General features: G+C 35.5%; 1 protein-coding gene across 1 annotated transcript; it reads left to right on the top strand.

The window, feature by feature from the left end:
• The first annotated feature begins 365 nt into the window (after positions 1 to 365).
• LOC141702411 (uncharacterized) lies at positions 366 to 710 on the top strand. Its single transcript, XM_074506102.1, has one exon. The coding sequence runs from the start codon at positions 366 to 368 to the stop codon at positions 708 to 710; it is 345 nt and encodes a 114-aa protein (XP_074362203.1).
• The last annotated feature ends 24,352 nt before the right edge of the window (positions 711 to 25,062 follow it).

Raw genomic sequence — 25,062 nt, 5'->3', positions numbered from 1 at the left:
ATATGTCAAGCCATTCGGTTTACTTTCCCCCTCACCAACAATGAATCTGAATACGAAGCCTTGCTGACTGGATTAAGCTTGGCGAAGAACCTCGAAGTAAAATATTTAAGGGTGTTCAGTGACTCTATGTTGGTAGAGAAACATTTATCGGGAGAATATGAACAAAGGGAGCCGAGAACTCGAACCTATGCCGCCAAAGTAAAAGAACTATCTTTGTCTTTCCAATCGTTTGAACTAAGCCAAATTGCCAGGGAAAATAATAGCAGAGCTGATATATTATCTCGGCTGACATCGGCCGAGACACAAAGTCTCACCGGGTTCATTTATCTGATCAAGGTGACGGCCCCTTCAATCGACAAGAAATAATGCATGGAAATCCACCAGATGATAATGTGGATGATGCCAATTTTAACCTTCTTGAAAAGGGAACATTGCCCCTCAGTAAGAAGGAGGCACGGAAAGTCAGATACAGAGCAGCCATCTACACCATCATAAATGAGAGACTCTACAGGAGGTCGGCCTCATTGCCGCTTCTCCGATATCTGGATACGGAAGAGCAGAAAATTTCTCTAGAGACGGTCCATAAGGGCATCTGCAGAGAACACCTCGCCAGAAGTGCTTTGGCCTTCAAAATTCTCCGAAAAGGTTTCTACTGGCCGACTCTAAGGGCTGATGCACACCAATATGTAAAGAAATGCAGGAAATGTTAGTTATTCAGCCCAATTCGGAAAAAAACCCTCGAAGAAGATGACTTCGGTATTGAACCCCATACCCTTTTCCATGTGGGCGATGGACATCGTAGGAATTTTCCGATCAGTACCAAGCGGGCAAAGTATAACATAATTATCATCGATTATATGACTAAATGGGTGGAAGCTCATCCTTTGGCCACCATAACCGAAGAGGCGGCGAAGAAATTCATGCTGGAGCTGGTCATACTGAGGTTCGGGATTCCCAAAGTATGTGTATCCGACTTCATCAGAAACAAGTTCCGAACTTTTTTACACCACTTCGGAATTCGACATAAATTCAGCTCTGTAGGACATCCGCAAGGAAATGGCGCCGTCGAAGTGGCAAACAAGATTATTTATGATGGAATTAAGAAGAGGTTAGGCGAAGCAAGTGGGATGAAGAGCTACCCTGGGTCTTGTGGGCTGACTGAATGACACCAAGGTCGTCCACAGGAGAAACTTCCTTCCGATTAGCTTATGGGACATACGCACTCCTACAAATTAAAGTGGGCCTCGAGTCCCATCGGACAGATGTTTTTTGAAATTGAAAGCAACGAGGTCGGCCTGCGAGCCAACATAGACCTCTTGGAGGAAGAAAGGGAGGCGGCCCATCAAAGAAATTTGAAATACCAACTACATGCCGCCCAATACTATGATTCAGGAATTAAGAAACGAAGCTTTTTCTTAGGAGATCTAGTACTTCGGGAACTAGATACCTCAATGCCCACTAAACAAGGCAACCTTCAGCCCAATTGGGAGGGTCCTTATGCGGTTTCCGAAGTGTTTAGGCCGGGAACATATAAGCTCAAAACCATGGTCGGGGAGCCAATAAAAAACACTTAGCATGCTTCTAGAATCAGAAAGTATTTCCAGTAAGCAGTATGAAGCTCCATTTTTAGTTCATTTCAACCTATTTAATTCTATCATTAATTCTGTATTGTAATTTGAATTCTACAAATGAGAAACATGTATGAACAATTGTTTGCCAAAGAAAATTATGTGTTTCCAGTTCCCATTTCAATTTAGCATTTGGCAATGAATGATAGATTCCTATTTTTATATTGTGGAACTTGAACTTTCGGATAGGGGCAATAAACAGGCTAGTATAATTTTCATCCGAAGGCATGCACTATGCTTTTAATAATTTACTAAGGCCCAATATGAAGCCGAAGAAGTAAAAGTTCTAAAATTTTACTAAGCCCAAATTTGAGGCCGAAGACGTAAAAGGTCTAAAATTGTACTAAGGCCCAATATAAGGCCTAAGAGGTAAAAGTTCTAAAATTTTACCATAGCCAAATTTGAGGCCGGAGACGTAAAAGTTTTAAAACTTTACTAAGGCCCAATATTAGGCCAAAGAAGAAAAAGTTCTAAAATTTTACCAAGGCCAAATTTGAGGCCGAAGACGTAAAAGGTCTAAAATTTTACTAAGGTACAATATGAGGCCGAAGAGGTAAAAGTTCAAAAATTTTACCAAGGCCAAATTTGAGGCCGAAGACGTAAAAGGTCTAATTTTTTTTAAAATTTTACTAAGGCCAAATTTGAGGCCAACGACGTAAAAGTTCTAAAATTTTACCAAGGGCAAATTTGAGGTCGAAGAGGTAAAAATTCTAAAAATTTTCTAAGGCCCCATAGAAAGCCGAAGACGTAGAAAATTTTAATAATTCACCAAGACCCATTATGAAGCCGAAGAACCGAAAATTTTTAAAATTTTACTAAGGCCCAATAGGAGGCCGAAGAAGTAAAATAAAAATAAATAATAAATACGGGAAATAACAATAAATGTAAATTGAAACAAAGATGCACTAACGGTAAATATTACAAACAGCCCGAAGGCAATAAATATCCAAACCAAAGGCACAAATATGAAAGCCCGAAGGCATTTAGTTCGTAAAAATTCAAAAATAATTACAAACATTAAATCAGTCCGAGAGGTCTTCATCGGGGCCAGAGGAAGCAACAAGAGGCTCGTCAGCAGCGGCTTTCCCGACAGGATCGTCCATGCCTGGGTCAAGCAAGGCTTGATAATTCCAGCCCTTGTCATGAGCCCGAACAATAGCCTCGTCAAACCCCATCTGGAAGTACCTCTCTTCCGTCACCTCCAGCTTCTTCTTTTCCTTTCGGAAGGCTTTTCATGCAGCTTTTAGTTGGATCTCCCTCCTGACAACCTTCATCTTCAGTTGGGAGAGCTCTTCTTCCAAGTTCTTTTTGTCTTTCGACAAAGCTGAATCCTGCCCCTCGGACACCTCGAGAGCCTTCGATGCCCTCTTCAATTCCTCCTCCGCTTTGGTCGCCCTGACCTTGGTTTGCGCAACCTCCTGCATCCTCGCCTGCACATCTTGGATCTTGTCGGTCACAGCAGCCGCCCAGGGAACAGCCTGAAACAAAGCAACATAAGGGTGTTCAGTTAAACAAATATATATATATAAAAGGGGGCAGGAAATGTAAGGTAAAAGACATATAATGGAGTGGCGAGCCATAAGCTCGGTGTAGGAGTTCAACAGATCAACCGTGGCATAAACTGGCTGGTCCTTCAGAAGCATCAAACCCCTGCACAGGTCAGGACTGACCTCTCTGTAAGCAGTAGGAGCTCTCGAGACGATAGAGTCGGAGGACAGCACACCCCACTTCGGAGTGTATGTTTCGATGACTTGGACATCGAGAGCCCGAAGTCATTTGCGAGGGTCGGGGGCAGCCTCAGAGGCCTCCGACCGTTTCTTCCTTATTAACTCCAAAGAAGGAGTGGGAGAATGGGGAGGCGAGATGATCGGTTCCCGAGCGTTAGCATCCTCGGGGCGAGAAGAGCCAGAAGCCGCCCTCTCCAGGTCAACTTCTCTTCGGCCTTCTTTCTTATCCTCTCCAATATTGCTTGCTGGGTAGACACTGCAAAGAACAAAATAGATAAAGGAAGTGTCAGAAGCCGAAGAAACAGAGCACAATAAATATATAAACGAAGAAAGAACAACTTAAAAAGCATATAAGGAAAGGGTGTTACCACTACCCAATAGAGCGAAGAGCCAATCCCTGTCCCAGCTACTAGTTAGCGGGACTTTGGCCATCTTAAAAGATACTGAGGCATTATAATTTGCTGCCTCTTCGGATGACAGCTCCGGCATCACTAGTTGGCTTGGTTCAACTTCACGCCAAACCCCGAACTTCTCCAGGTAAAGGCCAGAGATGTAACACCAGTGCGTGTGGCTCTTCTTGTTTTTAGAGTTGGTGAAGCACCAATCCCCACGGCCAGACCTATGGCTGATAGTGTAGAGCCCCGCACTCTACCCGTTCCATCAAAAATCATAGTGAAACCATAATAGACGGGAAGAGGGTTCAACGTTCGCCAACATGCAACAACAGTATAAGGTATTGATGTGGATGAATTCGTTTGGATCCATCTGGGCAAGTGCTATCTTCATTTGCCAAAAAAGCTTCTTCAGCAACTTCAGAAGGGGAACCCGAAAACAGCATTTAAAAGCAGCTTCAGATATCCCGATCGCACGGTCCCTACAACTTGAAGGCACGGGAGGGCAATTGTAGATGCAATCCGAGCTCTTCGGCTGATAAAGGTGGTAATCCCCCCTCGGGATCTGGTATTTAGCATTAAAGTCCTCTATATCCGAAGACTTTAACTGTGTCAGATTGTTCGCAGCAGGAAATGAGGCAATGCTGCTGAAGTGGGTCGGATCACTTGGTACCGAAGGCCCTCCGACATGTAACCGATCCATAACCCTACATCCGAAAATGAGGAAAAATTAGCCGTGTACTCGGACCATAAAAGCGAAGATAAAAGAAAAGATGGAATAAAGGCGGCCGAGTACAACAGGCCAGGATCGGTTCGGGAAGGAGCCAAAGCATTTTCTAGGGGACTCGAGGGATCGACTCCCAAAGTGTATTATAAGTCTGGAGCATCCCGAAGAATGCCCAATACTCACATCACACCTCTATGCCATCTTTAAATCGCGACGAGACCCCAAATGAAAAGGAAAAAGAAGAAGAAGAAACAGAGTAAAATCCGAAGATAGTTCTAGGGGCCGAATATTGTTCTAAGAGCTTGATAATTCTGAAGGACGTTTAAAACCCAAAAATAGTGTGCTTTGGCCTCCCCTAAAGACCCTAAAACAAAATGCTAAGGAAAGGAAGAAGAAAAGAAGAAAAAGGACAGAAATATACGTCCTGGTAACCCCATACGCTACCACAGAGGATGCATGCAAAACATATGTCCAAAAAGAAAAAAAAGTATATATGTAAAATAACACAGAACATTAAGGTAAAGGGAGATCTGCTTAATTGCAGTGGGGAAGTACGGAGGCTGTTGAAGGAACTAAGATCTCGCGTTACCCGTAACTGGTTGCCTGGAAGAAATGCCCTTCTTTGTGCAGAGAGTTTTGTACTCGCAGAGAAGTATAAAGTGAATAGTCATAATAGCAGGTGGCTATATATAGGGGAAACAGGGGCATGACCCTTGAAATCTCTCGTCCCAGAGACGTTGGTTTTGAAACCAATGGGTAAGATCCAACAATTTGGAATTCAACGGTCAAGATGAGATTTGCATGTTTCGAGACGGAGAACTTTCATCATTAAGACAACTATCATCATTAAGACATACACAATTCCCCAAGCGATGCTCACCATTAAAGATAGCTCATGGGACGAAGCGTTTAGACTTCACCTCAGAAATCCATTCTCAGCCAAAACCCAGGGACATGTTGGAGGCCCACTACGCTAGGCCCAAGTTTCAAGATTGGGCCGAAGTATATATGGGTCGAAGGTCTGGAGCAGCCCATTAACCAAGATGACGAGGTCTCCTGTCCACAACATCCAATAACCCCAAAAGGTGGAACAGGCTGAAGATAGTGGGGAAGGACGTTAATTCAGTACGGAAGATATATACACAAAGGAGAGGTTCAGTTTTAACAAACACACACACACAATTATCAGTACTCTCTCGTATTCTAAATTACCCATTCCTAAATCAATTAACTTATTCTCATACTGGAGGTGAATCGGGGAGATCATGCCTCACATTCTTCTCTTTGCAGGTCGAAGTCTACTTCTCTAGACGAAGACGAGATCGGCAGGAATTAGGTTATAACATAATGTTAAAAATAAGATTTTTCTGATGTAAATGGCTAAAAATATCCATTTTGACAGTGGATGACTGAAAATACCGTTTGGGACACGTATTTGCCATTTGGGTATACTGTTTTGTACTAAATACACATTTTTCAAATGATTATCTAATTTTTTAGGATACGCATTTAGTAAATGCATATTTCAATGGTGATACCCAAATTAGAAATGCGTATATTTAGTAATTTTCTTACATACCCAATTTTCAAATGCGTATTACACTTACTCAATTAAAAAATACATAATCAAAACAATATTTTCCGCCATTTATTTTAAAAATGGATATTTTGAGAATTTTAACCTAAAAATGGGTATTTTTCACCATCACCTGTTCTGCTAATAAATATAAAAAACTAATACTCTTCGATGTGTAGAGCTGTCGAAGGCCTAAATTAACTCCTTTATCTTATCAGTTATTGAGTTGAGGCCATTTGGTATGCACAGAAAGCAAATGCACAGAAACTGATATTCTTTGATATGTAGAGTTGCCTTTGCATTGGTCAGAAGTCTGAAATTAGCCCCGTAATTCAAATTAGCTACATGTTCGTTTAGTTCTCGATTTGAAACATTGTGGTAGAACATACTAAAATAATTTGTGAAAAGTAAAAATTTTAGGTTAATATATGTATGGATAATTTTATGGAATAAATAATTTACGACTTATTTAAAATATAAAATAATAATAATATCAAAAAATTATCCATATGGGTGATAATATTAACTTTTATTATAAAATAAAAAATAAAATAAGTTGTTCCAAAAAATGTCTCACGTAATTTTTTTTTGTACTTAAAAAGTTGATTAAAACAACCCCCTCGGGGCTTAAATTTAGTTGTTCACCTAAAAGTTTACTACCACAAATTTGAATTACAAGTTTTGTTTGTTAAGTTTTTTAAATTATAAGTTTACAACACTGATAATGCTCACAAAAACAAAGTCTTAGGTTATTGTTTTAAAAAAAACAAAGCCTTAGGTTATTTTTTCCATAAAAACAAATCAGTAAACGTACTTCCAAACTAGCATCAATTGATCCCTTTAAACTTTGGAGTAAATTGAAGATCAAATCAGTGGTAAAGTTCTGAATGTGCAGTGATGTCCTCCAGCATGGGGCTGCCCGGTTTTTACCCATTTAGCGACCCAACCCAGCGGGTCACAAAAATATTAAATTATTAATTTCAAAAAAAAATATTAAACCCAATCCTATTAATTATGTGAGGCCGGATCGGGTTGGGTTAATCGGGTTGATGAAGAATTAAACATGTCAAAATTACATATACGAATGTTGATTATAAAAAATATAAAAACTAAAAAATTAAAAACAATAAATTATGTACGGAATTCAAAATATTATATCATCCATAAATAGTTTAAATCCCAAATTTTATATCATCCATAAAGAGTAAGTCCTGAAACATACCATAAAATAGTCTTAACAACAATTTTTTTGCGCCGAATAAAAATAATACTAAATAGTGACAATCAATGGTCACCAAGATTAATGATATTGGCTACTCCTGCACTTCTCATTTGATCCGGCATTGCCTTTCTTTTTTTTTCAACAACATCTACAAAATGTTCAATTTTTAAAATATCAAAAAATATATTATAAAATCTACTTCAAAAAATGTATCGAAAGAGTTTTTCACCTTCTTCAACTTCAAGGAATTCATAGGATTGAGTTTCATCCAAATAAGTATTAGATTTAATTCTTCCATGACTACCCTTCAATCAACTTTGAGTATAAATGAGCGCTTTCACCATTTTCGAATTTAAAGAACTCCGTTTGGCCACTCGTACTAAATGTAGATTCCGAAGCAACAGTCGAAATTGGAATAACCAGAATATCACGGGCAATTAAAGATAACGCTGGGTACCTTCTAGAATTTTCTTTCCACCAAAGGATAATGTTGAACTTATCGGTCATAGGATCTAGAAGTTCTTCAGAATAGTAGATGTCAAGATCATTTTTTTCTCCGTTGTTCTCATTTGCTGCTGCTGTTGCATATAATTCTCCAGCAACCTTCTCTTCTGTGTTTCTTTACCTAGTAGTGGATACTTTGACTCAAGCCTGCACATGAAAACACTCAATGCAAATGCAAACACAAGCCTATTCTGTCACTGCATCATATTTAGCAAATAAATTTAACACTACACCATAAACAACCTATTGTAACACCTAAAAAAGTGTGAATAAAGGCCAAAAAGCGTTGCTGAAAGTGAAGAAAATGGCTATGGTAACACTTTTTCAAAAAATAGGACTGTAACTAATATTGACGCTACCATAGGGGTCCATGGTAACACTTTTTCAATTTTTGATAACACCAGAGGAAGTGTAACCATAGAACATCTATGCCTACACTTTTGTTGTCTTGGTAACATTAAAATTGGTGTAAATATAGACCTATTATAACACCATTATGGTATTTGTTACATCAGATTTGGTGTAACCATAAGGCCTATGGTAACACAATTTAAGCTACTGTAACACTAAATTTTGGAATACAAATTTATCAATAGCTACAACTTGTTATCTATAGAACCCTTTTAATAGACCTTTTATGCCTTTACCTACACTTTTAAATCTATACCAACATTTTTTTGATATTTAACAACAGAGAATATATACAATTTATATCAATAGACACACTTTACATGACTCTTTGCCAACACTTTATAAGAAAAAAAGGCAATATAATGTTTGATAATAGCACAGATAAGAGACACAAATTGCCTAAGAGATGTCCCCAAAAAGTTGCTCAATTCAGCAATTGAATTCTTCCCTCCACGCGATATATTTTGAAATTTAAAAAAACGTAAATACAAGGTCCAAGTCGTCTAAAAAATCCACCAAGAATTTAATACAAAAATCAAATAGCTAATTAACTATACAACAAGTACTTCTAAGACTCTCGTATTTCCATTCCAGGATCACCACGAGTAACCATAAATGAGTCAGCCTCACACAAGATATCTTCGAGAACTTAATCATTCCCTCCTGATTTTAACCTTTAAGAGATTAAATTACAGAAAATGATTAAGAAAAGTACAGTAGACAGCTCACTGCAACAAAGCAATATATATATAACCAAAGTCCTAAAACTTACCCCTGATTCAACATTAGATGGTGCTGATACAAAATCTGCATAGACAAACAAATCAAAATCTCCTTAAGTGTTACTCACACTATGATTTTCATTGGAAATAAATGCCGGTGCATATAGGAGTCCAACAAATGCCACTTCACTAGTGCTTCCAGCATCAAATCTATAAAATTACAAAAGTGTGCGAGAAAGTGTAAAGACATTGTATTTAACTACAAAGATGGAATATGTAATATCATATTCTTAGGAAATATTGACCATCATTTAAAAAAATAATTAAATAGAATTCTGGGTATAATTTTCTCAAGGAATGTACCGATAAAAAGAAAGAAATAAAAATTATACCACTCCTCATATACATATTAGAGCTAGTTCCACGATGATCCGAATAATAAATTATGTCCAAATAAAAAAAGTGTCCTCCTATGTAAATATAAAGCAACAAATTTTTTTTATCATATGAGACAAAAAATATGGATTTTGCACAAACTTAGACCTCTAAAAGAACATGCAGGATCAACGAATTCACAGTCTTCTTCGTAGGCATCAACCGTTACCGCTCCTAATATTAGGATATCATGTTTGTAGTTTAAAACTCATAAATTAAAAAATGCACACTTCAAGTAAAGGTGAAAAACAACTGATATACACTTAGCAAAAAATAAAATGATATAGCAATTCCCAGCCTCAGATATTGATATTCACAAATCTCTTTTAACTAACAGTGTATTAGGATTTTTCTCAAATCCTAATTAAGAATTATAGCTCAAGTAAACTGAATTACATTCAGCTTGTTCTAAAAAAGTATCTAAGTAAACTGGTTTACAACATATCAAAAAGGTAAATTATAGTTATTGTTAACGACTAGGCATGCATTATCAATACTAAAAAATAATCCATAAAAAAATTCAGAAGCAGCGATACCAAGTATCCTTAATTTACCTCATCGTAATCCGCACCTCCATCAGAGTCTTCTTCATCAGCTTCCTATGTAAAATAAAATTAAAATTAGAAAATAATGTAAGCACTAGGAGGAACCTGTAATCCAAATGCAAATTTTTGTAAATTGACTGGACAGACTACATTGTTAAAATATTTGAGAGGATTGGGCCACAACTCCTTTTTAATCACCTCAGCAACCTGCAGTTTTGGGAGGAGGGATAATATGTTAAATGACTAAATTATATGCTTTTAAATAACATGGACTATGACTGGGATACAGATAAGTGACTAAATTATGCACATGCCTCAAAGCTAGCTTCACAGAATAGCACACCCCTGGGGACTGTGAAGTGTAAAACATTATATATCAGAGTAGCTTTTCTGCTAAAGATGTGGACATATATTCTACTTTCCCATATAATTAAATACTCACATATTCAATTTTGAGTCAGGTGCATGTAAAATATGATACTTTACCTGTCATCAACAGGTAGCCGTTTGTTTTCTTTCTTCTCATGTGTATTTCCATTAGCAGTTTCTTGAATATTAGTAAGAACAGATCATATGCTTGTAATATTGGATATGATTTGAGTCCCTGAAAAATAGGTCTTAAGTGCTATTTCTGAGCTGCTTACATACTAAAATTTCCTTTTGTAACATTTTAGGATAACGTCTTTATAAATAGAAATCTCTTTGAATGTCATGAAAATAAATTTTAAAATCCCCAGCCAACTGAGTTAGCCCTTTCTCCCCTAGCAAAGCAAAGACCATAACACCTTTTCTTGGGGCAGTATGCAAAAAATCTTCAGGCTGAGCAATTAATACGATGTTAAATTTCAAAAAAAGGAGATAATATAATACAATAGTACAAATTGTAAATAGAAAAAACTAAATTAGCCGCTCAAATAAATTATTCAATATTAGTTGGATCAACATAACTTTTATTATGATAAGAATAGACACGTGATGATACTCATTATATGTAAATGTATCGGTGTATCCAATGCCAAAGTCAGCAATAAGTAAGAAGATAGTGCCAAAGTGAAAATTATTGATCAAAATTATTAAATAGTAGGTTATATGCGTTCACGTTCATAATCTACAATATATGAATTAGTAATTAAATATAAGAAAAATGCAAAAGCCATTAATATAATATTTTGACTGGAAAGGTAGCCCTAGCCAACTGGGTTGACGCTGGATATGTTTGTTAACAATATCAGGGAAGTCTGAAAAATTAATACACAATTTCTCTCAAGATACAATAAGAAACAACACATAAAAACATTTGGCACACAGTTAACAATGAGCTCTCTTCTCAAAACCTAAACACTATCAAGAAACAACAATTATAGTATCATATAATATAAATTATATCAAACTACTCAGAAAAGACCAATTTATCAAACAATGCAGTTTTAATTTTTCTTAGTATACTCAGAAAGCATATATGTAACGCCGTCCAAATCCATGGTTTAGATCTGGGGATTACTTGCTAATCTCCAACATAATGCAAACATGTATAATAATTATGCAAACATATATCTAACCCCTTTACATCTATCCAGGATCTTTAAGATTGAGGATGAAAATAAAAATAACACACTATCTTTGTTACAAACCCAAATTAAAAATCTCATAGGACTCTCTTTATTACAAACCACTATCTAAACAAGTTTTAAACTAAATTCATTTTATTCCAAACACACACAACATCTATCTACACTACACCTGCTCCGTTAGCTCAAAGCTCTCGTCTTTTATCGGGATCAGCACCTTTGGTGCTAGAGGGTCCCGCTGCTTGACACGCTTCTTTACCACGCGAGTCCGAATATGTTTCATTCTTTTTCTTGACTGAAAAAGATAAATTAAATAACAACAAAAGGGGTAATCCATAATTGCTCAACAAGTCCATAATATATCAACATTATTATAAGAAAGATAAATGAACCGATAATCTGACTGTATCTGTAATAATGTATCTCTGCAAGGAATAATGAAGGTCTCTATCGACGATTATTAATAAACTAGAATGGACACAAAGTTCGCACCAATATCCTGCTGATCAGTCAGGATACAGTGCAGATTTATACCTCCCTGTATAGATCCATTCGGGTACCCAGGCTCTACGGCCCAAAACAGGGGTCCGGTTAATTCTCGGCCCATAGGATACAGTTTATACCTGGTCCTTATCATCACCATCCAGTCCACAGATGAGCATCCAGAACAATCGGTATGCTTTGATGTATCCCAACATCAAGATATATCAGAATATATATATGTATGTGTAATATATTGGAATATGAATAGAGTATTCAGCTATGAAGAGAAATCAGGAATCAAAGTGAAATTATAAGTAAAGGAACAATAATTATGTATTAGTGTTTGTGAACAAGAATTATCAGTGTTTATCGAATTGAGAATTTGAGTGAAGAATTATAATTCATTATTCTGGATTTAGAATAGAGGAAAAACTTGTCTGTTACGCGATTTACCGCAATTATATCACAGTTTCCTAGCGTTGGCTTGGTCTGCCTTGTTGGCTTCGTATTTATCAAAGAAAGATATTCATTTGGTCGACTCGTATCTTAATCACTTCTCAAACAGACTTCATGTAGCCCTTATTGTCTAGCCGTATGATTATATACAATAATTTTTAGCAATTAAGACTCGATTAAGCATATAATTTATATAGCACATAAGTCACATAGTCATTCTAGGTTTAAAAATATTTTTAGAATTGAAATCGGATCAATATTCGCATTATCGAACAATATCTGGCTCGCTTCCTAATTTTCAGAATTTATTGGACTCATCTCTATAATTAATAGGGTCTGGAAATAAATAAATATCGAAAGCCGACTCGATTCTGAAAACCCGACCCGAAAAATAGAGAATTTTCTGATTTTTCTGAATTTTTAATAATTTATTTATAAATAATTAATAATAATTAGTCTATTTATAGTAGTGAAAATAATACTCCTAATTAAAATTAAGACCCTAATTATATATCTAATAAAATTAATTGGCCCTTAATTAATAATTTTGAGTAATAATTTTTAAAATTTTAATATTAAATCTATATAATATATATATGCAAAATTTCAAAAAATTATGAATAATTCAAAAATACAAAGAATTGGAATAATTGAAAGTCCCGTGATTTTATAAAAATAAAAATATGATTTTTGTGGGGTTTTAGACACCCGAAGGGGCCCGGAAAAGTCATTTTTCGTGAAACAAGAATATTCTCAAAATAACTAGATGTTCAGAATAACGATATGGTGCAAGCCATATTAGGCGAAATAAGGCCAAATATTTTATATGAAATATCAGCTATTAAAACAAAGTTTGAGTCGTATAACTTTTGATACGAAAGCTTTTAACACAAAATAAAATACCCGATAAATACCCGGAAAATACCCAGACAACACAGAACACATGTAGCACATAACAGCTAGGGTTTTATAACTAAACACACTTAGTGACATAATAGAACACATAATTCACCTTTATTATGATATAATACAATCGTAATTTCCTAGTCGTTACAATATAAGTACTCAAGATTTTCAAATTAACAGCATATAACATCAACCAAGTTAGAAACTTTCTGCATTTCCATGCTAAAGGCTCATCAATATACTTGGAAAGTAATAAATTGAATATACAAAAATTACAAGCACGAAACACCGAAAATAAAATAGTGGAGTTAAATATAGTAAGGCTTTGAGCATAGTAATCAATTTACTTAAAAATATTCTAACTCGAAACACTAATTTAAAATTTGGCCTAAAATCTATGTTGGTAGAGAACACCATATCTGAAGAACAAGTCCTTTAAATAAGGTAAAAAAAGAAAAAAGTAAAAAGGTGTTATTAACATCTTAGAAACAGAGACATTTTATATTCACTACTAATTATGTAATAGTTTTAGTAGAATTCTAGTTTGTTAGTCTACCTGACTTTAGAGGATCTTTGAATTGTTTAAAAGAGAAATAATGTTCCAGCTTAAAAAGTAAAAAAGAAATACATGCTTGGGTTTTGCAGGACATATGATGGGAACAATGGTGCTTTATTTCAGTTCATCTTTAGACAAAACCTAGATGAATAATTAGAGTTGGGAGATTAAGCAATCTTGGTATTATAGTTAACAGTGATAAACTTCTACTCTTACAAAATTTTATTGTAGTAGCTGAATAAAGGGGAAAGGGAAATATCACTATAACCATTAAGTTTTGTTGTTCCAAATCTCAAGTTAAGTACATCTGTTCAAATCACTATAATAACACTAACTCGTCATTTAAGATAACCAATTTATCTATATATACTACTTTAACAACTCATATACTTTAAATAAGAAATTGAACACAAAGCACATTTCTCGAACGAAAACAAAAAGTAATTCATTAAGAGAACATATCATCCTACAAAAAATAACATAAAGAGAATTCAAATATGCAAAATTTCTGTAAACTTTTAAAGTAATTAATATTAAACACTTAGAATCTCTAATTTTCGGCCATACTAAACCAAAAACTGCAAATAAGCATTTCAATCATCTAATTCCAGTGAATTGCACGTACAAGACCTGTACACATAATTGACCAGAGAAATGGTTAGCGATATCAAGGACAAAAATGTAACCAAATTTACATACAAAAGCACTACACAATTAATAAATTACCAAAGTGTAGGCACATTTGCAGATGTACTAGAAGATACTAAGATGGTTACTTCAAAGGGGTTGAGAGTCTCCATTTAAAAATCTCCATTGCATCTGACAATCTTTACAAATAAACCAATGAGATAATTTAACCGTGAGATAGAGGCAATGTGCGAGTTTGGGTTCTTGTGCTGAGTCGACCGAGATAGTTACTTATGAGTCCACCGAGTTTTAGCTTGAGACATTATATTACAACTGTAAATAGAGAGAGACGGATAAGAGAAATTTATAGAGGAGACAAAGAGATATAAAAAATGTACAAAGATAGAAGAGGGAGATTGATACACATACATCACACAAAATAGATACACAAAATAGATAGAGAGAATAATACATCATCCTTAAATTGAAGCCCTATTCTTAGATCCCTAGCTTAATTGAACCAGTCAGCCCTTTTTATGCAAAACCTAATTGAAGCCCTTTCTATCAGATTGCATTAAACTCAGATTGAGAGTTTTCAATTGAAGTCCGATTGTCAGTTCCGATTTAGAGTGACGACTGAATGAGGTGCGAAATGAGTGAGAGAGAGAGACAAGAGAAAGAGTTTTAGTTTATTGAGATGAGGTTGTAAGATAAATGATTTTAATTTAGTTTTTTAGTTTTAAGATAAGGCATGTGTTTTCCCTCGTATCTGTTTTTAATAAAAATTCTACCCCGCCCATATTTTCTTTGAACCGCCTAAATTTTCAATGTTTGGTTACACATTTTTTAAGACCAACGGTAACATTAATTTTGATGTAACTGTAGATGCCGCATTTTCTCTATGGTTACACTATATAACAGTAGGTAGCCAAAAATAATTTTAAGGCACCTATGGTCATACTTTAGCTGGTTACACTGGAAAAAACTGTTACAGGAGGCCATATATGGTGTAGTGTAACTTAATCTCATATTTTAATAATACCACTGTGATACTGTTGTTGAGGTGCTATCAAACTTATTGATGAATAGCAGTTTAATCTTGTTTTCTAAGCCTTACTGCAGGCTAGTTTTTTTTGAATAAAACGTACTTGCTTATATTAAATAGCATCTAAATCAAGGTTGAAATAAATTCTGGAGCAATAATAATCCACTCCATAGGATCTGACATATAATATGCAGCTTGAGCCAAGACATGAGCTACACTATTCACAGATCGACTAGCAAACACAACTGAAACATCCTTAAAGTGTCTAAAACCATCACTACAATATTCCACAGTGGTATCAAAATCACCCTCATTCCCTATGAAATGCATCTACTAATAGTTTAGCATCTGATTCAAATATGCATTTTGTTGTTCTCCACTCCTTCAGCCATTCAATAGCTTCTCTCAAGATATAAGCTTCCTCTTCCCTTACTTGTGATGTACCATACATCAATTTGGTTCGAGCTCGAAGAAAATTACCTCCACTGTCACACACCACACATCCAACACCTATATTTCCTTCCTCTGCATGACATGATGCATCGATATTTATTTTGATCCACCCTTCGGGAGGCTTAACCCAAGTTCTACATTGTCCAGTGGCTGTACTTTGATTTGTAGCTCCTATAGTCCTAGCCCTATTCCAGTCAGCCAATACATTCAGAGCCATTGATTTTATTCTAAATGCAGACATATTCACCTTCTCCCACACCCATTTATTCCTTGTCGACCATAAACTCCAACATAACCATCCAACCATGACAAACTGCTCACATGTACCCCCATTTCTCACTCGTTTAAGTACTGACATGATTGTATCATTGTGCATAATTCTTATTATCTCTTGCAAACCAGCTGAGAACCATAATTCTCTAGCAACACTATAGTCAAATAACACATGTGTGGCATCTTCTGCACCTACTTGACACCAAGAGAAAACAAAGGAGATATTTACTCTTCTACTTTGTAAGGCCACTGCAGTTGGAAATACATTTAAAGAAGCCCTCTATAAGAAGTTAAACATCTTTCTTGGTAGTTGTAAACTCCAAATTTTTTTTCGAAAAGCTCGATCTACACATGCATATCCCCCTCAAACCTTCCTGTAGCAACTTTTGACATAAAAAACTCCTTTATCCTCCAGTAGCCAGTACCACAAATCCTCCCTATCTTGTTGAGGAATTGGTATTTATAGAATGAGTTTTTTATCTTGTTCATTAAATAAATCTGCAACCACCTCCACATCCCATGATTTTTTGCTTTCTTCTAGCAAATTGTGCACCTTAATGTGCTTTAATTGCTCATATGTTTATGTTGTGAGATACCCATCTTCTAAATCCGGAAGCAAGGGCACCTTCCACACTGTAGTTGTTAAACCATTACCAATCCTCTTACGCACTCCCTGTTTCATTATATCCTGAGTTTTTCGCAGACTTCGCCAAAGGTAGCTTGGATTTGAGCCAAGTGAAACATTTAAAAATTCTGAGTCTGGGTACTATCGTGTCTTCATGAATTTACTAACAAGAGGATTACTCTCCACCATCAATCTTCATGAATGTTTTTCCAGCATTGCTATGTTAAAGTCTTTTAACTTCTTAAAGCCCAAACCCCCTTCTTCTTTGATTGTACACATTATATCCCAGGATAATCATTTGATTCCCCCATTCATTCCTCCTTTCCCCACCAAAAGGAATTCATTCACTTTTCAATTTAATCACAAACTGCGTGTGGAATTAAGAATAGCTACATCCAAAAATTCGGTATAGATTGCATTGTTGTCTTGAGCAATATAGCTTTTTCATTCCATGATATTATTTGATAATTCCAGTTCTGCAATTTGTGATCAACCTTTACCACCAGAAAATAAAATGTCATCACTTTATTTATTCCAATACATATTGGAATACCCAAGTAGCGTCCTGGTGCTTCTGTTTCGCAAACTCCCAATTTTTGGCACACCACATTCTTACAAGCAACATTTGTATTTGCTGAGAATGTGACGCTGGACTTGTTGTAGTTTACCATCTGGCCTGAGTTATGCTCATAATGATTCAAAATCCTTTTCATTATACCTGCTTTACTTGCATTCTCCCGGAAGAAAAAGAAATAAGCATTCACGAATAATAATTAGTGAGGAATTGATGGTGCCCCTTTTGCAATCGTACACCCATGTAACAATCCGAACTGTTCATTCCTTCTAATTATAGTGCTTAAACCTTCCGAACACATTATATAAATATATGGAGAGATAGGATCACCTTGGCGTAATCCTCGTTGGGGCAAAATATGACCAAATTCACCATCCTTGTGTAAAAAGCTATATGAGACAGATTGGAAGAACGTCATTATTCGAGTTATCCACTAATCATGAAATCCAAATTTCACCATCATATTATAAATGAAGTCCCATTCAAGTCGATCATACGTCTTAGAGATATCAATTTTTAAAGCAGCTATGCCATTTTGTCCCTGTGTTTTTCTTTTCATATAATGATTCACTTCAAATGCTAGCATTGCATTATCTGTAAGTAAGTATCCTTCTATAAACGCACTCTGTCTATCAGATATAATCGACCCCAAGCACCTCTTTAGTCTATTAGACAGAACCTTAGAGAGAATTCACACCAAGATATTACAAAGTGATATGGGTCTAAGATCAGAAATGGTTTGAGGTAATTTAATCTTTGGAATCAAACAGATGAGTGAATGATTTATACCTTCAGAGAGCACCCTGTGACCATATACTGCTGACAAAATTGAACCATATCAGCACTTACCCCCACCCAAAATGACTAAGAGAAGGCTGGATTAAGCCCATCCGGACCGGGTGATTTGTGCGGATGCATAGAGAAGGTTGCATATTTCACTTTCACTAGCATAATTTTCTCCATTAGTTCATTATTTTCCTTCTCCGACACCTGGTTTACACTCTCTCTGTCTGACAGCTTTCCATCTCTACTTAATACTGTGACGAACCCACACTACTAACTAGCAGAAATATGCATAATATTAACTGAACAGTAAAGTACTACAAAAGATAGAATATTAAAGCTACAACCCTTAATCACAATCTCAGAAGTCTTACACGCAGTTTGCTTTAAACGTACCATCTTTGGGTTTCACTGAAGGGATAACATCGATAACAATATTAATGAGCAATACGCCCAGCAAGTGATAAGCAGTGAATAACAATTCATCATATACTCAATAAAATGACAACAGAAATTAATCAACAATATGAAATCTCAAATAAAAGATCAAATATCTAATAAGTGAAAGGAAATTGGAAATCTCACAGCGCTATGAGCAATAAGGGGTGATCAGCCCACATCAAAGCTCCAAACCACATAACAAGTGATTCACAACTATTGAGGATCCTCGGCACACATTGGCCATATAAAACCATCAGGCTCCCTACTACTGAGGCTTTAACAGTGACTGGCGCCTCAGTCTTATCAGAACATACCATCCAATTCCTTTCAATAATTCATTTTAATTTCAAAGGGTTCTTGATCAAGGACAAGATAAAAAAGGTTGGTATTTCCAAAGTTCAAATGAGAGGATGTTATTAGTGTTTGGGTTTCCAAAAGAAATGATTCTATTTTATGAGGGGTTTAGGGTTCACATGATATATTACGGGACTATTGTAGGGTATTCATATGGATAAGAGGTAATATGTGGTGAAAAGCGATCAATTCAAGTATGAAATAAATTAACTAAAATCAAGATCTAATCATTGGGTGATATCAGGGACTAATTAATCTTATTAAAACTGTAGTCATACATTCACAGGGTATTTAATCACAAGAAACAGAATTATAGAGGTAAGTTGAGAGTTCACTTTCCTGAGCTACGCTTACTGAGTACTTGAATGAAATCATCTATGGGTTCCTTTCCTGGCCTCCTACATGAACCTATGATAAATAGTATCCTCATCACAACTCTTGTTAACTTAGTATACTATAAATATATACATATACACACACATATATATATACACTTAAATTCTACTAATTACAAATACAATATGCATCACATAAACCACATAACACATAGCAAGAAATGGCATAGAAATTTATCACTTAATTAATAGTACACACCTAGTTACTATTCATGACCTTAGTCACTTAAGCAATTAACCATATAACATACAATTATCATGACCAATACTCCTAGTCCTCCTTTTACAGACCTCAACTCAACCTAAATTTAGTAAGGCACACTTATGCCTCACTTTAAATGACTCACAAATGCAATGCACACTATTTGACTTACCAAATGCACACCTTGGCACCAATTGTGTGCCTTGGCAAAAATATGGAATTCTACCTTGGGCCTTTGCTATATTCTGACTCCTATGAATTCTTGTGACTTTAAGCTAACTTAGAAATTGGTTTGATATCAAGGCCTCACTTAGAAGACACACAAATGCAATGCATTTCGCTAAAGTTTCCAAAGGCAACTCTAATGGTGACTCTCGGGTGTTTTGGTGAAAATAAGGTATCTTCACCTTGGGCCTTCACTCCAAACCAACTCTCAAAGGTTATTAAGATTCCAAACTGACTCTCAAAGTTGGAATGACTCAAAGGCCTCACTCAGGCCTCCCTAGGCCTAAAGTGGAAGTTGACACAAAACTGTTTCCCCTGAATACCAAACTGCCCTGATTTTACCAACTTAAAACTCATCTATCCAATTCAATTACTGATTTTAATGGCTTTTTAAGCTTACTAAGACTTCATTATATCTATTTAGACCAAGGCCCCATGAAGGCCTAACCTATGACATGATGATAATCTAACAAAGGTCAAGTTTACTCAAATCTGCCATGTTCTGAGATGCTCTCGAATTTGTGTGTGCCTAACCAAATACAAGTTTTTATGCAATCTAAAGTTACCGGACTCAAGTATGAACCAAGTCCCAACTCCCTTAATCTTAGGCCTACCAAGGCCTTGCTAAAACTCACCTAAAATGACCTAAACTTCTAGTACAAAAATATGCCCAACTATGACCAAGTGACTCCTTCCACCTTAACTCCCTACATTACTCCAAAAACAATCAACAACCAACCAAGGAAAGTCCTAACATAAATGTAAAACTACTGATTAACAATATATAAGGTACATTTACAATCCCTTAAGCCTGAAAACCAAGTATTAAGACAAGCAAAGTAACACATCACAAGTCGAGCCATCACTTTAGCATTTTTAAACAAGAATTCGAGGTATACATACATGGTAACTTCATAACACCTACCGACCTTAAGCTCATACCATCATAAATAATCTAAACTAGCATTTTATCAAAGGAAACATGGCATGCAACTCACAAAAATCAAGTATCGAGAGGGTAAAAGAACAACTATAATAGCAACATCATGTCTTCGAGTTTTTAAGCAAAAATTCGAACTATATAATCAAAATAATCACTTGATATCTACTGAATATAATCACTTATTATCATGGAATACTTCATCTACCATTTTATAACCAAAAACCACAGCATGCATCTCATACAAGTCAAGTACCAAAGCACAAAATCAAAAAGTATGGTTTCTACTTTGAAAATCACTTGTAAATCGACATGCAAGTATTATATCCAACATGCAAGTGCTAAAATCATCATGAAAGTACTAAAATTAAGAAATCTTGAAGGAAAAATGACATGCAAGAGTTTAAACTTGATAAAACAATATTTTTAAAAGAACAATAGTTTCAAAATCAACATGCATGATCATTCTTTATAAGAACTACCCAAGTTCAATACTCTAAATATTCGGCTCTTAAGAAATCATTTCCAAATATTTATGAACAAGATTATGATTTAAAAAAATAAAAGTGTAACACCTCTCCAAGATCATATCTTTCTCATTTCTATAAGCCACCATGGTTGCAACCTTGAGTTCATAAGAACCAAGGCCTCAACTTCGGCTTTACCAACATGCACACACAAAACACACCTTAAAATGATACTACTCCATTAAATGATGAAGTTATTGGCTTGAATAACTTAAGAAGTAAAAGAAGATGAAGAGAAAGTGAAGAAAATGGCAAGAATGGGGGTGGGGGTGAGTTCGGCCGAGAGGGAGAGAAAAGAGGAGAGAGTGAGGTGTGTGAGTGGGTGTGTGATGAAAATGAGGGCACTCACTTGGTTTTTGTCTCTTAAAATGGTAGTGGAATGGGGAATGTACATAAATGTCCCTCTTGCTAGTAGTGACAAAAATGCATGCAAGGTTAAAGAGGTAAACTAGCAAGTTAGTGGGGTTAGAATTGACGGTCTTAGCCTTGGACTCTTTTATTAGCTAAAATTCATGCAAGGGTATACTAGTAATTAATTATTTAATAAAAGTATGATTAAAAAGAATGACTTTTAGTAAATAAAATACAACTCCATAAATCACAAAATTAATACCATAAATACTATGAGATTTTAGAATTTTATAAAATTGTTTTCAAAAATTTTGAACAAGAATATAATTTAAAAGAATTTTCTAGGATTAATACTCTAATATACAAGCCACATAAAAATATGATTAACAACTCTAAGTCACATAAGAAAATGAAAATAACTTGATTCTAAGCCGCTATTATACGAACCATGATCCATCGTCTAATTGCAACTATTACACTTATTATCTAATCGTATAACGAAATTTGATTGCGTACAATTAGTCATATGCTTATAAATAATCTAACAATGTTCGCAATGCCACACAACGAAGAATGTATATGAACACATTGAATTCACATAATTTTTGACATCTAATACACAAAATTTATATAGCACAAAATAGAATATTATATTACATTCATATTAAATATTTACAGGCGTTACAACCTTCCCCCCTTAAAGAATTATGTCCCCAGAATCTAAGCAAATAGATGAGGATACTTATCTATCATATCACTTTCTAATTCCCATGTTGACTCCTCAACTTTGGGATTTCTCCACAAAACTTTTACTAAAGGAACTACTATATTCCTTAACATTTTATCATTTCTATCTAGAATGCTAACCGGCTACTCGACATAAGACAAATCTGGCTCAATCTCCACTGGTTCATTTTCTATGATACATTTGGCATCGGGGTTGAACTTCTTAAGCAATGATACGTGAAAAACGTTGTGAATGTGCTGCATTTGAGGTGGTAAGGCCAACTCGTACGCCACTTTTCCAACTTTACCCAAAATCTCAAAAGGTCAGACAAATCTTGGACTCAACTTTCCTTTCTTGCCAAATCTAACTATCCCCTTCCAGGGAAACATTTTTAACATAACGGTTTCTTCTATTTCATACTCTACATCCTTTCTGCGTGGATTACATACTTTCGTTGTCTATCCTGAGCCGCGATCAATCAATTTTGAATCAAATCTACCACTTCTTTCGTTTGTTGAATCAGTTCAGGGCCAATTATCTTTCGCTCTCCAACTTCATCCCAATAAATAGGTGATCTACACTTCCTTCCATAAAGTGCTTTGTACGGGGGCATTCCAATACTGGCATGAAAGCTATTGTTATACGAAAACTCTACCAAAGACAAATTTTCATCCCAATTTCCTTTGAAGTCCAAAACACAAGATCTCAACAAGTCTTCTATGGTCTGAATCGTGCACTCACTTTGTCCATCTGTCTGTGGGTGATAGGCAGTGCTCATCTTGAGTCGAGTTACCAAATGTTCTTGAAATTGCTTCCAAAAATCTGGAGTTGAAACGAGGGTCTCTATATTGTTAGGAATATGTTGTGTACTTGATGATAAGCTAAACAAAACACGTTAGTAGATTTAACTTAGTGAATTTTGTAGCACCCGGCGGATGATCAATTATAGTCCCGACGGATGATTCAATATGGTCCCGACGAATGATTAATTGATATCCACCGGGTGAGTAGCTTATATAATAAGTAATGTAGCACATTTCTGCAAACAACTTTGTGTAGATTCTGTTGTAGCATATGAGTCATGTTGACTACTAGTAGATATGCAGAATAGGTTGATTAATTGTAAATATTATATGTCTTGTAATTCTGCATAAATGAAATGGAGTCAAGTGTCAAATAGCTACCCGATGGATGATCAACAAGGCTACCCGACAGATAATAAGCATGTACCCGACATATAATTAATTCAAATATCTGTTGACAGTGACAACACAGTCACATGCGTTGAGTGTTTGAAAAAGGAATGTGGCAGCCTGTTTCAGGAAAATGAGAACAAAGAAGCATTACCATTTCAATGCTATTATGAAGTTATTCAAAGATGCTAGAATAGAGTAATGAAGTAGCATGGAGTTAGACTTGATAGGTTTTGTTTTATTATCATGTCTTATTACCATGTAAACTTGGTGATATATAAACCAAGTGTAGCTAGTAGAACAAACAACTAAGCAAACACATTTTAGAAGAGAAATAGAAAAAGCTGTAACTGTTAAGAATTTCTCTGTAGTTTGTTTGTTCACTTGTAAAAGCAGCTGTGAGCTATTCAAGCTTCACAGGGTTCTCTTGATATATATATAAATCTCTGGTGGATACATTCAAATCCACAAGAAAGTTTTAAAGACTTACGTTTTTATTACTTGTGTTTTGATTTATATAATTCTTTCATTCCGCACTTTTCAAATCAAACACTTATATATTATTAAGTTAGAACAGTTTTAAAAATCTCAAAAAGAAGCCAAAATTACATTCAACCCCCCCTTCTGTAATTCTTGTTGTATTTTTAGGGAATAACAATTGGTATCAGAGCAAGCTCTTGAAGTACAAGGAGTTTAAAGATCACAACAAACAGCAAGATGAACAAGAAGGATGTTGGAGTTAAGATTCCATTTTTGGACAAAGACAATTATCACCATTGGAAGGTGAAGATGCACCTACATCTTCTTTCTCAAGATGAGGAATATGTGGATCGCATAGAGAGAGGTCCTCATGTACCAATGAGAGCTGCAACAGGGAATTAACCATCTGTTCCCAAGCCTAGGCATGAATGGTCAGATCCTGATATTGAGCAAGTCAGGAAAGATAAGAAGGCCATGAATATATTGTTCAATGGAGTTGATGGTGATATGTTTGATAACATCATTAACGGCAAAAGAGCCAAGGAGGTTTGGGACACAATTCAGATTATCTGTGATGGTACTGAGCAAGTAAGGGAAAATAAGATGCAGCTGCAAATTTAGCAATATGAGCACTTTCATTGTGAAGATAGTGAGTCTCTCACTGACATTTTTAGTAGATTTCAAAAACTACTAAATGCTCTGAAGTTGCATAGAAGAGTCTATCAGACAAAAGACTCCAATCTCAAGTTCCTTAGATCTCTTCCAAAAGAATGGAAACCAATGACAGTCTCATTGAAAAACTCTCAAGATTATAAGGAGTTTACTTTGGAGAGACTGTATGGCATCCTGAAAACTTATGAGCTTGAAATAGAGCAAGATGAGAGGATGGAGAAAGGAAGGAAGAAAGGAGGGTCCATAGCACTGGTTGTTGAGTTAGAGAAAGAGAAAGAAATGAAGGTAGAAGTTGTTGAGTCTACTTTAAAGGCCTG

Source organism: Apium graveolens, chromosome 2 (assembly GCF_009905375.1).
Source record: "Apium graveolens cultivar Ventura chromosome 2, ASM990537v1, whole genome shotgun sequence".
Taxonomy (NCBI): Eukaryota; Viridiplantae; Streptophyta; class Magnoliopsida; order Apiales; family Apiaceae; genus Apium; species Apium graveolens.
Note: the sequence above shows the minus strand (reverse complement) of the source record. Positions and strands in the feature narration are given on the sequence as shown.